The sequence below is a fragment of the Phyllobates terribilis genome, unplaced genomic scaffold (genome assembly GCF_046119375.1).
Source record: "Phyllobates terribilis strain yellow unplaced genomic scaffold, ASM4611937v1 Scaffold_167__1_contigs__length_4167997, whole genome shotgun sequence".
NCBI lineage: Eukaryota > Metazoa > Chordata > Amphibia > Anura > Dendrobatidae > Phyllobates > Phyllobates terribilis.
In genome coordinates this window covers 3,425,610-3,442,422 of record NW_027362927.1, presented here as the reverse complement: position 1 = coordinate 3,442,422, position 16,813 = coordinate 3,425,610, and the positions used below count along the sequence as shown (strand labels likewise).

At 46.1% G+C, this 16,813-nt stretch overlaps 1 protein-coding gene across 1 annotated transcript in view; it reads left to right on the top strand.

The window, feature by feature from the left end:
* The window catches only part of LOC141207904 (uncharacterized), a 182,986-nt gene that overhangs the window by 149,209 nt on the left and 16,964 nt on the right, over window positions 1–16,813 (top strand). Inside the window, exons 2-3 of the mRNA XM_073664466.1 lie at window positions 14,429–14,579; window positions 14,709–14,888. Coding sequence (XP_073520567.1) covers window positions 14,429–14,579; window positions 14,709–14,888 — 331 coding nt within the window. The remainder of the gene's footprint in view (window positions 1–14,428; window positions 14,580–14,708; window positions 14,889–16,813) is intronic.

Below are 16,813 nucleotides of genomic sequence, written 5' to 3'. Positions count from 1 at the left end.
CACCCAAGTCGTCCTGCATTCACCATGGGAGAGGTTCAGCAATCCCTTAGGTAATTCAAGAGCACTTAACGGGACCCCTTTCTGTGTGCCTTTCTCAGTCATCTTCCTGGGCTGGCTCTCACCCTCCTGCCCTGCGCCTCGCAAACAGTGTGCCAAGCCGGTAACCTCAGATCTTAGCGGGCAACCTGGAGTTCCATGTATCCTGTGTGGCTACCTTTTTGGCGATTAATTGTGGCTGTGGCAACTGCACCCTGAAAATGTATGTAGAAGCCTCCGGTTTCTAGCTGAATATGGCAATTCCGACTAGTTAGGGGCCGGTCTCCTCTGCGGCTTGATCCCTCCACGTCCTGGTAGATTCGGGCGTACGGGTGGCCTCCAGCACTTCCTGTACCCCTAGGATCCCCTCTTTCCTTCTTGGAGCCTTCTTTCCTGCTCCTCTCCTCTCCTCTCCTCTCCTCTCCTCTCTGTTCAGTCAGTCTCCACTCCTGGGCCTCTCTCACTCAGGCACGCTCCTCCTGAGCAGAGCTCCTGCGGAGCTCCTGCTCCCACTACTTCTCCTCTCACTGTCTTCTCTGACTCAACCCCTTCTAGATGGTTCCATCCCTTTTTATACTACTCCTGAAGTGCTCCCCTGATCTTCTTCCTCCACCCACACCCACTACATTGTTCTGCCCTCCAGTTAGGGACCAGGGACTGTGCTCTCCTTTAGGAGCAATCTCGCCCTGCCCTCTGAAGTGGAGTGTAATGCATGCTAGTGTGTGGGTTCCGGGCAGTACTCCATCGTTACCTGAGAGTGAGATACTACACCTCTCGGTGAGATGCAGTACCTCTGTGGCGACTGAACCCGCAGGGGTGCCACATATCCATAAAAAGTCTCGTTTGAAGTTTGCCACCTGCCACCTGGGAGAATCACCAAACATGTGGAATAAGGTGCTCTGGTCAGCTGAAACCAAAATCAAACTTTTTGGCCACAATGCAAAACGATATGTTTGGCGTAAAAGCAACACAGCTCATCACCCTCAAAACACCATCCCCACTGTCAAACATGGTGGTGGCAGCATCATGGTTTGGGCCTGCTTTTCTTCAGCAGGGACAGGGAAGATGGTTAAAATTGATGGGAAGATGGACGGAGCCAAAAACAGGACCATTCTGGATGAAAACCTGTTGGAGACCTGAGACTGGGACAGAGATTTATCTTCCAAATAGACAATGATCCCAAACATAAAGCGAAACCTACAATGGATTTGTTCAAAAATATACGTATCCAGGTGTTAGAATGGCCAAGTCAAAGTCCAGACCTGAATCCAATCAAGAATCTGTGGAAAGAGCTGAAAACTGCTGTTCACAAACGCTCTCCATCCAACCTCAATGAGCTCGAGCTGTTTTCCAAAGAAGAATAGGCAAGAATTTCAGCCTCTCGATGTGCAAAACTGATAGAGACATACCCCAAGCAACTTCCAGCTGTAATCACAGCAAAAGGTGGCGCTACTAAGTATTAACTCAAGGGGGCCGAATAATATTGCACGCCCCACTTTTCAGTTTTTATTTTTTTTTAAAAGTTTAAAATATCCAATAAATTTCATTCCACTTCACGATTGTGTCCCACTTGTTGTTGATTCTTCCCCCCCAAAAATAGAATTTTATATCTTTGAAGCCAGAAATGTGGCAAAAGGTAGAAAAGTTCAAGGGGGCCAAATACTTTCACAATGCACGATATAATGCACTCCCCATAATCCTCCATACAGTATAATGCACAGCCCATAGTCATCCATGTGGTATATTGCACAGCCCATAGTCCGTACATGTCGCATAATACACACCCCATGGTCCTTGCATGTAGTATAATGCACAGCCCATAGTCCGTACATGTAATATAATGCACAGCCCATAGTCCGTACATGTAGTATAATGCACAGCCCATAGTCCGTACATGTAGTATAATGCACAGCCCATAGTCCGTACATATAAGACAAAAAGCTGGCCAATATAAAGCTAAAGTATGAAACCTGGTATCAGGACAAGTAGTCCAGTACCGGGTTCAAATTGCCTACTCATATCAAATGGGGAAAACACGGAGAGCACAAGAGTAGTTAGCAAAGAGGCAAAATCTTTATTAATGATACATGATCACAACAGTAAAAAGTAAATAAAGAAATGACATAGCAAGGGGATCAGGAAAACACAGTGCCGAAAGCTAGACCGCCCCTGGCAAAACACTAGCTAAGCAATCCAAATTACAAAAATGCAAGTAAATCAACAGGCATAAGGAACACTCCATGGGTATATAACCACAGATAAGAACAGTAGATAAAAATGCAAGTAAATCTACAGGCATAAGGAACACCCCATGGGTATATAGCCACAGATAAGAACAGTAGATAAATATCACAATTAACCCCTTTAAAAAGTCAATGAGGCAAATATACACACTCAGGGTAAGTATAACAATCACTGAGTAGTGACAATTTATGTAAACATCCAAGATAGGAGTGAGTTAAGTAACTACCCTATGCCATGTAGTGCTAGGTAAAGAAATATATAGAAAGAGTACCCGGACCTAAATGGAAACACTCACCCAGTGAGAAAATGTCCGGGATACAGGACGCTCATTCAAGTTGCCCAGTGTCAGAGTGTCCAAAAGACAGGAAGCTCGCAAGGTGCCAGGGGAGTCAAAGACCGTGCTGCATGTGAGGACGCGCCCCGACGCGCGTTTCGCTTTCTTTTTCAAGAGGCGCTGTATGTCTGCCTGACAGGACCTGATTATATACGCCCACAACTAGTCATGTGATGCTTAGAACAGAAACTCATTGGAGTATAGCGGCGCGTGTACCCGAAGCCGCGCCCCCCGCTACCAACGTCACAGCTGTCAAGTCTCGAGCGCACACCAGGGAGCGTGCCTAGGAAACGCCCCCGGGGGCGCGCCAGGGACAGGAGACAGCCGGACGCGGGCACGGGCCGGCAAAGAGCCGGAAACTATATGCACCATCAATGTGTGAAAGGAAGCAGAGCTCAGTGAGACAGACCAAGAATAGTGGGCTGAAAACTGAATAATAAGATACACAGTAAGTAAGACAAAAATGCTCTTGGGCATAAACATATACATGAAATAGCTTAATGGAACATGATTATAAAAAAGAGATCCATTCAATAACTCTAGATGGTTATAATAAATACCCAAAGGGGTGAGTATAAACAAGTCAGAAAATATATGTATAAATATAAGGACTAATCAATAGAACCATTTCCGACGGGGAGAAAGATGAAAAAATGGAGGAACTCTTGAAAGATGCTCCATCATGTCCGCTATAGGATGCCTTGAAACAAGGAGTGAAAAAGGTCCATATGGCACACATAACCAATGTATTAGTAGCCACGAGTCTAGAAACATAAAGAAACACAATTAGAAACAGGATAAAAACAGGCTAAAAACAAGAGCACGGACTTTAGATCAGAAAGGATAATGAACACTGAGGGAGAGCAAAAGCCAGATACAGGGAACCCAATCATAAGTATGAAGAAAAGCTCAAATTTTCATTGAGGCCGCGCGGTGCCAGGGTGTCAAGGGCACTAATCCACCTGGCCTCTTTTTGTGCAAGGCAGAGTTTGTAGTCACCCCCCCGAGAGCCCAGATGTACCACGTCGATTCCTCGCACCAAGAGGCTGCGTGGGTCACAGTCGTGTACTTGTTTAAAATGTCGCGGTAAGGTTCTGAGCTCCCGGGGGTCCGACACAGATTTGGCTGCGCCAATGTCCCGCACATGCTCCCGCACCCGTACCCTCAATTCCCTTGTGGTGAGACCAACGTAGATTTTCTTACAGCTGCACGTGGCATAATAGACCACGTGCGTAGTACCACAGGAAATATATCTGAGGATTCGGTAAGTGCGGGAGCCATCCGAGCTCGTAAAGGACGAACTACGAAGGACATTGGCGCAGGCTCTGCAATGGCCACATGGATAGGACCCAACCCTGGGACCGCGCGACCCAAACGGATTAGATGCTGGTGGGACATAATGACTTGAAGTAACCAGATCGCCCAGATTTTTAGCGCGTCTGGCAGTCATTAATGGAAATGGTCCCACCACGTCCCTCAGGGAGGGCTCCGCCCCAAGAACATTCCAATGTCGTGAGAGGACCCGCCTCATAGAGAGCCACTCATGATTATAAGTGGAAATGAAGCGGGTCCTCTCAGGAGGCCCGGAAAGAGAAGGTCTAGGAGAGGGATATAATAGAGAACTGCGGGGGGTGCTGCGAGCTCTACCATAGCCACGGCCGATGCAGCGATTACTGTAGCCTCTCTGTTTGAAGCGTTGAGTTAGTACTGCCGCCTGCATTTCGAAGCTAGACTCCGTCGAGCAAATACGCTTAATCCTTAGGAACTGTCCGACCGGGACGGCCCTAATGGTAGAAAGGGTATGACCAGAGGCAGCATGCACCAAGGAGTTCACCGCTGTGGGCTTCCTGTAGACGTCAGTCTGAATGAGGGAGTGTGAGTCCACCATCAGAGTGACATCCAGGAAGTCCAAGCGTGTAAGGCTATGAGTGTACGTCAATTTAATACCCCACTCATTGGTGTTAAGCCGCCCCATGAAGTCATCAAGCTCCCCCGCCGAACCCCGCCAAAAGAATAAGACATCATCGATATACCTGAGCCATGCCACGACCCGGTCGGCGCCACGCACACCATCGCCCCCAAAAATGTCCCTCTCCCAAGCACCAAGGAAGAGGTTTGCATACGATGGTGCACAGGCCGCCCCCATGGCCGTCCCACGTCGCTGCAGGTATATCGTGTCTTTGAAAAGAAAATAATTATGGCAGAGGATAAAGCGGAGGAGCTCGAGAATGAAACCCCGTGAGGGGCCGTCCAGGTCGGAACCCCCAAGGAAGAGCTCGACTGAAGTCATACCAAGATCATGATCTATACAGGTATACAGACTCTCCACATCGGCCGTGACCATGATAGTGCCAGGTTCCAAGGAGATGCCATCAACCCTAGTAAGGACGTCCGTCGTGTCACGTATATAGGATGGGAGGGTCCCAACAAGTGGTCTCAAATGGCTGTCAACATATTGTGAGATGGGACCACATAACCCACCCAGGCCGGACACGATCGGACGTCCAGGGGGGTTAACGGCATCTTTATGTACTTTGGGGAGTAAATAAAAAGTAGCTGTTTTCGGGGAACGAACAGTTAAAGCCTCCACAGTCCTCTTATCAATAATACCCCCCTCACAAGCCCGGGCCAAGATACCCTGCAGGGTGGCGGAGAAGGAGGCCGTGGGGTTATATGACAGCCTAGAGTAAGTCTCCTTATCTCTCAGCTGTCGCAAAGCCTCCCTCTCATATTTGTGGTGGGGCCACAGGACGATATTCCCTCCCTTGTCAGCCGGCTTAATGACTGTGTCCTTAAGAGTTTGAAGTTGTCGAATCGCTTGGCGTTGGACGGAGGTTAGGTTATCAAACCTTCTCCGTGTGGAGAGTTTTTTAAAGTCCTCCGCCACTAAATTAACAAAAATTTCCACTGCCGGACAAATAGACAAGGGAGGGAACCTCGTTGACTTAGGAATCCTAGCCTGTGGTAACCCACCTGAGGGAGGAATGGTTTGTTCCAGTAAAAGATCCTCCAGGTGTTGCAAGGCCTCCTCCTCCGTCACCGCCGGGACATGATCACCATCCGGCCTAGAATGAAGTTTTTTCAAAATCAATTTTCGAGCAAACAGGTGGAGGTCCTTGAGGGCCGTAAAGTAGTCAAATGAATTAGTAGGAGAAAATGACAGGCCCATAGCAAGGACCTCCATCTGTGTCTCGGTCAGAGTGTGATTGGTAAGGTTCATGACACGGAGCCCTCCACAGGGATCACCAACCTGAAAGGGAACCGTCTTTTTCCTCCTATTATTCGGTCTCGTCTGAATGTTTCCAATAGGTCGAGCCGCGGAGCCTCCCTGAGAGTCCGCGCTGACGACAGGTAAATGGCCTTCACTAGAGGTACCTGAGGCAATCGAGGTGGACCTAGACCGTATAAAGGAATTATTACGAGATCTCGGTCTTGGATTTTCCATCGGTGATCTCCACCGGTACACTCTATGAGTGGACATATCCATTATATCACGTTGAAATTTTTTTGTTTATGCCCAAGAGCATTTTTGTCTTACTTACTGTGTATCTTATTATTCAGTTTTCAGCCCACTATTCTTGGTCTGTCTCACTGAGCTCTGCTTCCTTTCACACATTGATGGTGCATATAGTTTCCGGCTCTTTGCCGGCCCGTGCCCGCGTCCGGCTGTCTCCTGTCCCTGGCGCGCCCCCGGGGGCGTTTCCTAGGCACGCTCCCTGGTGTGCGCTCGAGACTTGACAGCTGTGACGACCTATTGGAAACATTCAGACGAGACCGAATAATAGGAGGAAAAAGACGGTTCCCTTTCAGGTTGGTGATCCCTGTGGAGGGCTCCGTGTCATGAACCTTACCAATCACACTCTGACCGAGACACAGATGGAGGTCCTTGCTATGGGCCTGTCATTTTCTCCTACTAATTCATTTGACTACTTTACGGCCCTCAAGGACCTCCACCTGTTTGCTCGAAAATTGATTTTGAAAAAACTTCATTCTAGGCCGGATGGTGATCATGTCCCGGCGGTGACGGAGGAGGAGGCCTTGCAACACCTGGAGGATCTTTTACTGGAACAAACCATTCCTCCCTCAGGTGGGTTACCACAGGCTAGGATTCCTAAGTCAACGAGGTGCCCTCCCTTGTCTATTTGTCCGGCAGTGGAAATTTTTGTTAATTTAGTGGCGGAGGACTTTAAAAAACTCTCCACACGGAGAAGGTTTGATAACCTAACCTCCGTCCAACGCCAAGCGATTCGACAACTTCAAACTCTTAAGGACACAGTCATTAAGCCGGCTGACAAGGGAGGGAATATCGTCCTGTGGCCCCACCACAAATATGAGAGGGAGGCTTTGCGACAGCTGAGAGATAAGGAGACTTACTCTAGGCTGTCATATAACCCCACGGCCTCCTTCTCCGCCACCCTGCAGGGTATCTTGGCCCGGGCTTGTGAGGGGGGTATTATTGATAAGAGGACTGTGGAGGCTTTAACTGTTCGTTCCCCGAAAACAGCTACTTTTTATTTACTCCCCAAAGTACATAAAGATGCCGTTAACCCCCCTGGACGTCCGATCGTGTCCGGCCTGGGTGGGTTATGTGGTCCCATCTCACAATATGTTGACAGCCATTTGAGACCACTTGTTGGGACCCTCCCATCCTATATACGTGACACGACGGACGTCCTTACTAGGGTTGATGGCATCTCCTTGGAACCTGGCACTATCATGGTCACGGCCGATGTGGAGAGTCTGTATACCTGTATAGATCATGATCTTGGTATGACTTCAGTCGAGCTCTTCCTTGGGGGTTCCGACCTGGACGGCCCCTCACGGGGTTTCATTCTCGAGCTCCTCCGCTTTATCCTCTGCCATAATTATTTTCTTTTCAAAGACACGATATACCTGCAGCGACGTGGGACGGCCATGGGGGCGGCCTGTGCACCATCGTATGCAAACCTCTTCCTTGGTGCTTGGGAGAGGGACATTTTTGGGGGCGATGGTGTGCGTGGCGCCGACCGGGTCGTGGCATGGCTCAGGTATATCGATGATGTCTTATTCTTTTGGCGGGGTTCGGCGGGGGAGCTTGATGACTTCATGGGGCGGCTTAACACCAATGAGTGGGGTATTAAATTGACGTACACTCATAGCCTTACACGCTTGGACTTCCTGGATGTCACTCTGATGGTGGACTCACACTCCCTCATTCAGACTGACGTCTACAGGAAGCCCACAGCGGTGAACTCCTTGGTGCATGCTGCCTCTGGTCATACCCTTTCTACCATTAGGGCCGTCCCGGTCGGACAGTTCCTAAGGATTAAGCGTATTTGCTCGACGGAGTCTAGCTTCGAAATGCAGGCGGCAGTACTAACTCAACGCTTCAAACAGAGAGGCTACAGTAATCGCTGCATCGGCCGTGGCTATGGTAGAGCTCGCAGCACCCCCCGCAGTTCTCTATTATATCCCTCTCCTAGACCTTCTCTTTCCGGGCCTCCTGAGAGGACCCGCTTCATTTCCACTTATAATCATGAGTGGCTCTCTATGAGGCGGGTCCTCTCACGACATTGGAATGTTCTTGGGGCGGAGCCCTCCCTGAGGGACGTGGTGGGACCATTTCCATTAATGACTGCCAGACGCGCTAAAAATCTGGGCGATCTGGTTACTTCAAGTCATTATGTCCCACCAGCATCTAATCCGTTTGGGTCGCGCGGTCCCAGGGTTGGGTCCTATCCATGTGGCCATTGCAGAGCCTGCGCCAATGTCCTTCGTAGTTCGTCCTTTACGAGCTCGGATGGCTCCCGCACTTACCGAATCCTCAGATATATTTCCTGTGGTACTACGCACGTGGTCTATTATGCCACGTGCAGCTGTAAGAAAATCTACGTTGGTCTCACCACAAGGGAATTGAGGGTACGGGTGCGGGAGCATGTGCGGGACATTGGCGCAGCCAAATCTGTGTCGGACCCCCGGGAGCTCAGAACCTTACCGCGACATTTTAAACAAGTACACGACTGTGACCCACGCAGCCTCTTGGTGCGTGGAATCGACGTGGTACATCTGGGCTCTCGGGGGGGTGACTACAAACTCTGCCTTGCACAAAAAGAGGCCAGGAGGATTAGAGCCCTTGACACCCTGGCACCGCGCGGCCTCAATGAAAATTTGAGCTTTTCTTCATACTTATGATTGGGTTCCCTGTATCTGGCTTTTGCTCTCCCTCAGTGTTCATTATCCTTTCTGATCTAAAGTCCGTGCTCTTGTTTTTAGCCTGTTTTTATCCTGTTTCTAATTGTGTTTCTTTATGTTTCTAGACTCGTGGCTACTAATACATTGGTTATGTGTGCCATATGGACCTTTTTCACTCCTTGTTTCAAGGCATCCTATAGCGGACATGATGGAGCATCTTTCAAGAGTTCCTCCATTTTTTCATCTTTCTCCCCGTCGGAAATGGTTCTATTGATTAGTCCTTATATTTATACATATATTTTCTGACTTGTTTATACTCACCCCTTTGGGTATTTATTATAACCATCTAGAGTTATTGAATGGATCTCTTTTTTATAATCATGTTCCATTAAGCTATTTCATGTATATGTTTATGCCCAAGAGCATTTTTGTCTTACTTACTGTGTATCTTATTATTCAGTTTTCAGCCCACTATTCTTGGTCTGTCTCACTGAGCTCTGCTTCCTTTCACACATTGATGGTGCATATAGTTTCCGGCTCTTTGCCGGCCCGTGCCCGCGTCCGGCTGTCTCCTGTCCCTGGCGCGCCCCCGGGGGCGTTTCCTAGGCACGCTCCCTGGTGTGCGCTCGAGACTTGACAGCTGTGACGTTGGTAGCGGGGGGCGCGGCTTCGGGTACACGCGCCGCTATACTCCAATGAGTTTCTGTTCTAAGCATCACATGACTAGTTGTGGGCGTATATAATCAGGTCCTGTCAGGCAGACATACAGCGCCTCTTGAAAAAGAAAGCGAAACGCGCGTCGGGGCGCGTCCTCACATGCAGCACGGTCTTTGACTCCCCTGGCACCTTGCGAGCTTCCTGTCTTTTGGACACTCTGACACTGGGCAACTTGAATGAGCGTCCTGTATCCCGGACATTTTCTCACTGGGTGAGTGTTTCCATTTAGGTCCGGGTACTCTTTCTATATATTTCTTTACCTAGCACTACATGGCATAGGGTAGTTACTTAACTCACTCCTATCTTGGATGTTTACATAAATTGTCACTACTCAGTGATTGTTATACTTACCCTGAGTGTGTATATTTGCCTCATTGACTTTTTAAAGGGGTTAATTGTGATATTTATCTACTGTTCTTATCTGTGGCTATATACCCATGGGGTGTTCCTTATGCCTGTAGATTTACTTGCATTTTTATCTACTGTTCTTATCTGTGGTTATATACCCATGGAGTGTTCCTTATGCCTGTTGATTTACTTGCATTTTTGTAATTTGGATTGCTTAGCTAGTGTTTTGCCAGGGGCGGTCTAGCTTTCGGCACTGTGTTTTCCTGATCCCCTTGCTATGTCATTTCTTTATTTACTTTTTACTGTTGTGATCATGTATCATTAATAAAGATTTTGCCTCTTTGCTAACTACTCTTGTGCTCTCCGTGTTTTCCCCATAGTCCGTACATGTAGTATAATGCACAGCCCATAGTCCGTACATGTAGTATAATGCACAGCCCATAGTCCGTACATGTAGTATAATGCACAGCCCATAGTCCGTACATGTAGTATAATGCACAGCCCATAGTCCGTACATGTAGCATAATGCACAACCCATAGTCATCCATGTAGTATAATGCACAACCCATAGTCCATACATGTAGTATAATGCACTGCCCATAGTCATCCATGTAGTATATGCACAGCCCATAGTCCATACATGTAGTATAATGCACAGCCCATACATGTAGTGTAATGCACAGCCCATAGTCCGTACATGTAGTATAATGCACAGCCCATAGTCCACACATTTAGTATAATGGTCCACCCATAGTCATACATGTAGTATAATGCACAGCCCATAGTCATACATGTAGTATAATGCCCAGCCCACCGTCATCCATGTAGTATAATGCCCAGCCCACCGTCATACATGTAGTATAATGCACAGCCCACAGTCCATACATGTAGTATAATGCACTCCCCATAATCCTCCATACAGTATAATGCCCAGCCCACCGTCATCCATGTAGTATAATGCACAGCCCATAGTCGTACATGTAGTATAATGCACAGCCCATAGTCATCCATGTAGTATAATGCCCAGCCCACCGTCATCCATGTAGTATAATGCCCAGCCCATAGTCATACATGTAGTATAATGCACAGCCCACAGTCATACATGTAGTATAATGCACAGCCCACAGTCATACATGTAGTATAATGCACAGCCCACAGTCATACATGTAGTATAATGCACAGCCCACAGTCATACATGTAGTATAATGCACTGCCCATAGTCATCCATGTAGTATATGCACAGCCCATAGTCCATACATGTAGTATAATGCACAGCCCATACATGTAGTGTAATGCACAGCCCATAGTCCACACATTTAGTATAATGGTCCACCCATAGTCATACATGTAGTATAATGCACAGCCCATAGTCATACATGTAGTATAATGCCCAGCCCACCGTCATCCATGTAGTATAATGCCCAGCCCATAGTCATACATGTAGTATAATGCACAGCCCACAGTCCATACATGTAGTATAATGCACTCCCCATAATCCTCCATACAGTATAATGCCCAGCCCACCGTCATCCATGTAGTATAATGCACAGCCCATAGTCATACATGTAGTATAATGCACAGCCCACAGTCCATACATGTAGTATAATGCACAGCCCACAGTCCATACATGTAGTATAATGCACAGCCCATAGTCATCCATGTAGTATAATGCCCAGCCCATAGTCATACATGTAGTATAATGCACAGCCCACAGTCCATACATGTAGTATAATGCACAGCCCATAGTCATCCATGTAGTATAATGCCCAGCCCACCGTCATCCATGTAGTATAATGCCCAGCCCATAGTCATACATGTAGTATAATGCACAGCCCACAGTCCATACATGTAGTATAATGCACAGCCCATAATCCACACATGTAGTATAATGCACAGCCCATAATCCACACATGTAGTATAATGCACAGCCCATACTCATACATGTAGTATAATGTACAGCCCACCGTCATCCATGTAGTATAATGCCCAGCCCATAGTCATACATGTAGTATAATGCACAGCCCACAGTCCATACATGTAGTATAATGCACAGCCCATAATCCACACATGTAGTATAATGCACAGCCCATAATCCACACATGTAGTATAATGCACAGCCCATACTCATACATGTAGTATAATGTACAGCCCACAGTCATCCATGCAGTATAATGCACAGCCCACAGTCATCCATGTAGTATAATGCACAGCCCATAGTCATCCATGTAGTATAATGCACAGCCCATAGTCATCCATGTAGTATAATGCACAGCCCATAGTCATCCATGTAGTATAATGCACAGCCCACAGTCATCCATGTAGTATAATGCACAGCCCATAATCCACACATGTAGTATAATGCACAGCCCACAGTCATACATGTAGTATAATGCACAGCCCATACTCATACATGTAGTATAATGTACAGCCCACAGTCATCCATGCAGTATAATGCACAGCTCATACTCTTACATGTAGTAGTATAATGCACAGTCCATACTCTTACATGTAGTAGTATGGCCAAGGGCACCGTGTACTCGCTGATTTAAAAAAACAATAACATTATACTCCCCTTGTCTCCGCTCCTTCGCCGCGCGGTGTCTTTTTCTGGAGCTGCCGCTGACTTCAGCTGGAAGCGACAGGAGAGCATGATGTTACTTCCATGCGCCCCTAATGACGTACATGCCGATGTCAGCTGCTGGCCTCTGATTGGTCGGCAGCGTGTATTGTGGCACTAAGCTGAATGTCAGTCCGAGAACACACATCCTGCTGAAGCAGGGGTTGGTGTTGGCTTGGCCCGGTCACAGGAGCGACTGCGGTCATTAATCCTCTCATAGTACCTCTATTTCCCCACACTGTATAATGTTCACAGTACCGCCATCTTCCCACATACAGTATAATGTTCCCACAGTCCCGCAATCTTCCCACATACAGTATAATGTCACAGTCCCGCCATCTTCCCACATACAATATAATATTCCCACATTACCACCATCCCCCTCACTTACAGTATAATGATCCCACAGTGCCGCCATCCCCAATTTTATTTTATGTTTTAACACTTGGTTTTCTTTTTTTGGTGTTTTTCATGTAATATATGGAAGCCTACATAAAAATGCTAAAAGAAACATAATATCCATGAAGAAAAAACACTGTACAAGGAGACATTAGCATCAAATAACTCCTGTCTTGGTGTTCTTACAAACAAGCTCTTATAAATGAGATGTAACGTGATAAAAGATTACAACCTGGGAAAGACGGGAAACATTCATACAGACAGTCGGTGATGATGTAGTTAGTGACGGACTCTGGCCAACTTTGTTTCTAGAGCCGTATTAGAAGATGAAGATGTCGTCCTCATCATGAAGTTGTTATTTCTCATGTCACGTGTAATGTATATGACGAGAATTAGCGTTATGGGAGATGAGTCTATCAGAAACGTATTCAGCTGCAGACTCCGAGGAAGAAACTGCTTGTTGTCTGTGGTCTAAAATATATAGCTTTTATTAGTACGTCAGGGACAAAAGCAGAATGTTGTAAAATAATAAAATTACCATTGCTGCTTGGGTTTCTGGGTGATTCTTACTGAAGCAGTGGCCAAATTAGCCAGTGATTGGAAGTACGGAGGAGATGTCTAAGGCTGTGTGCCCACGATGCGTTTTTTAAGCGTTTCCACCGCAGCAAAAACGCTTCAGAAACGCTTAAAAAATGCATGGTAGAAGGCCTGCCATGTTCCCCAATGATAATCCGCATGTGGTGTGCACATGCTGCGGAAATTTCCGCTACGGGTTATCATTGTGGAAAAAAATGCATTTTCACCGCCATTGACTAGCATTGGAACGCATGGATTACACATTACTACATCTGTAGATGCGTCTTCCATGCATTCTAATGTGCGGATGGTACCCAGGTGTGGAGGAGAGGAAACTCTCCTCCGGACCTGGGTACCATAGAACATGTAAAAAAAAGAATAAAATAAAAAATAAAGATTATACTTACCTTCTGGCGGCCCGCACTACGCTCGTCCTCCTTTGCCGGCATCTCGCGATGAACTGTAGGACCTGCGCTGACGTCATAGTCATGTGACAGCAGGTCCTTCAGTACAGTGCACCACCAGTTGCCGGCAGCCACGACGGAGCGAAGCAAGACTGCGGGGGCCATCGGAGTGTAAGTATATATTTTATTTTTTTATTTTTTGACATTCTTTGGGGGTTACACTATATAAATCCATGTCTGTTGCATGGATTTATATAGTGTAACCAAGTTGTCAAGCACTTTCCAAGTGATGCTAAAATCGCTTGGAAAGCGGTTGTCAACCCTCATACGGAAATGCATGTGAAGAACGCTTCACATCCACATGTCTTTGGCAGGACATGCTCAGGAAAAAATCCTGAGCATTTCTGCATCGTGGGCACATAGCCTAAGTCAGCAATTCAACTTGTGTTCCAATCCATAAAAGACTAGAGAATACAACATCTACGCATTCTATCTCCTGATATATTTCCCTTATTGTCTCCAGTAATTGTATTAATACACAGAATTCTTTATGATGTTACATCGGCTCTTCTTCTCATTCAGGTCTCTACAATATCAGATCCTCTCAGTGAAGATCTTCTATATTAAGAGAATTTTTCTGAATCACCTATCAATGATGGATATGGACAGAGACAAGATGGCGGAGAGGATATTACACCTCACCCTTGAGATCCTCTTTCGGCTTACTGGAGAGGTGAGAGATTCTGATGACGTCACATTACATCATTCTTATCTATGGGAATAACAGATGGACAGAACTGGAGAGGTGAGGACTCTGGAAATGTCTGGAGTGAGATTTATTAATGTTTCTCTCCATAACTAGGGTTACACAGTAGTGAAGAAGACCTCTAGTGAGCGCTGTCAGGACCCTGTGTCTGAGAGAAGGGGAAGACCCCTGTGCCCAATTACTGGACCTCAGTCTCACCCCCTGATACAGGAGGACATCAATGACCAGAAGATCCTAGAACTCACCTTCAAGATGATTGAGCTGCTGATTGGAGAGGTGACACTATTTGGAATGCTGGGACATTATACTGTAATGCTATGAAGGGATCGGGGGATGACGATATCATTGTATGTGTCAGGTTCCTATAAGGTGTCAGGATGTGGCTGTCCATTTCTCCATGGAGGAGTGGGAGTATATAGAAGGACACAAAGATCTGTACAAGGACATCATGATGGAGATTCCCGAGCCCCTCACATCACCAGGTAATAGACAGGACTAAATACACACGGCCTATAAATATTTGTATGTAAAGAATGAATTCAGTCCCTGTATGTGTTTCCTCCAGATCTATCCAGTAAGAGGACAACACCAGAGAGATGTCCCCATCCTCTTCTTCCACAGGACTGTAAACAAGAAGATCCCAATGTTTCTCAGGATCATCAGGTAGATGGAGAGAAGGTGTCATGAGATATCCCCTATGATGTGTAGACGGCTGTGAAGGTCTTGTGTTCAGTCTTGTTTTATCCACCAGTATTATATGTCTTATACTGTAAAGGTTACACCAATTTAAGATACACTAGGTAACTGCTCTCCTCCAAATTAAAGATGTCTGAGTGCATGCAGAGAAGCTAATTAACCAAATCTGCTAATCTGGTTGAAAAACTTCACTCAGAAACTGAACCACGCCAAATGGCATACTTTATTACGTAGACATGGGGTTAAATAGCATTCTCCTTCTAGGTGGGATTAGTAAAATTTATTGCTCTTTTCTGATAACTTGGCACGCTATAATTCGTTCATCTATGTATCTCTTGGTTTGATTAATGCCTTAGGAATTCCGATGGAGGGGGTGAGTTCGTCTCTCAGCGCCATCTTTGCCAACTCGACATGAATCTCTCTGTTATCAGCCATGCACATGCATACGTCATTCCCAGGAAATCATTTAGTTGTTCTTGTCTACAGATTAGAACAGAAGCTGTTAGTTATATATTCATTAACTATTAATATAATCCATGTGCATATACACATTTGCATACATACATACACATAGATTATTTCATCATCGCTATATTGATTCACACTGATTAGGTAATCTATTAAAAGAAACTAATTGATTTTCTATAATATATATATTTAACCTTGACAAGCCCCCCTAAAATCAATTATTTGCTTTTAATATCCATATGCTAAAAATCAGAGGGGGAGAAGAAATTGACCCTATGTTAAGGCTATTCTGGAACCCTACGATGTGACGGGCGGCCCGTCCCTTTTAGCCGGACCCACCGACGTTCCTAAATCTAACTCGTACGAAGACCTACAGGAAAGGGGTGGAGACCCTAAAAGATCTAGTGACTGTGTAATCGCGGGTCACCCCTAACACAGAAATATGGATATTAACTTTACAAACTCATTTACTTCCGGTATTCTCTCTGGTACAACACTTTTGTTCTAAGGGGAACTGTTTGTTCATAGATTTTGAGAGCCTTAGTAACTTTCCCTGTGGGGCCGGTATTGTCTGGGATATATGTACAACAATGGTCACCTATCATTTTGCATACCGCTCCTTTTTCTGCAATAACATATCCAGAGCTATTCTGTTTTGGAAGGCCATGGTAGATGTGGGTGCTAGTTGGTCAGCTATCCCTTATAAGGCATCTTTGGTGTAATTGACAAATCTTTGTTGGTTATAATATATGTAATGTATCCAATCTACGTTCTTGTTAATGGTTATTATGGGTATTATGGACTCAAATCCCACCTTCACTTGGTCTCAGGCCTTGAATTCGTCTGGCACCCCCCTAAGAACCCCGAGAACATCTATATATATATATATATATATGTGGATCAAAACTGCCTTTGGGGTTAACTTATCTCTTGGCCCTGTATGTACCTGCAAACACAGCCTTTATTTCCTCTTTGGATTCCTGGGACTCAGATATAAGGTAAACAGACATTATTGCTTTAGTTATGGCACATTCCCC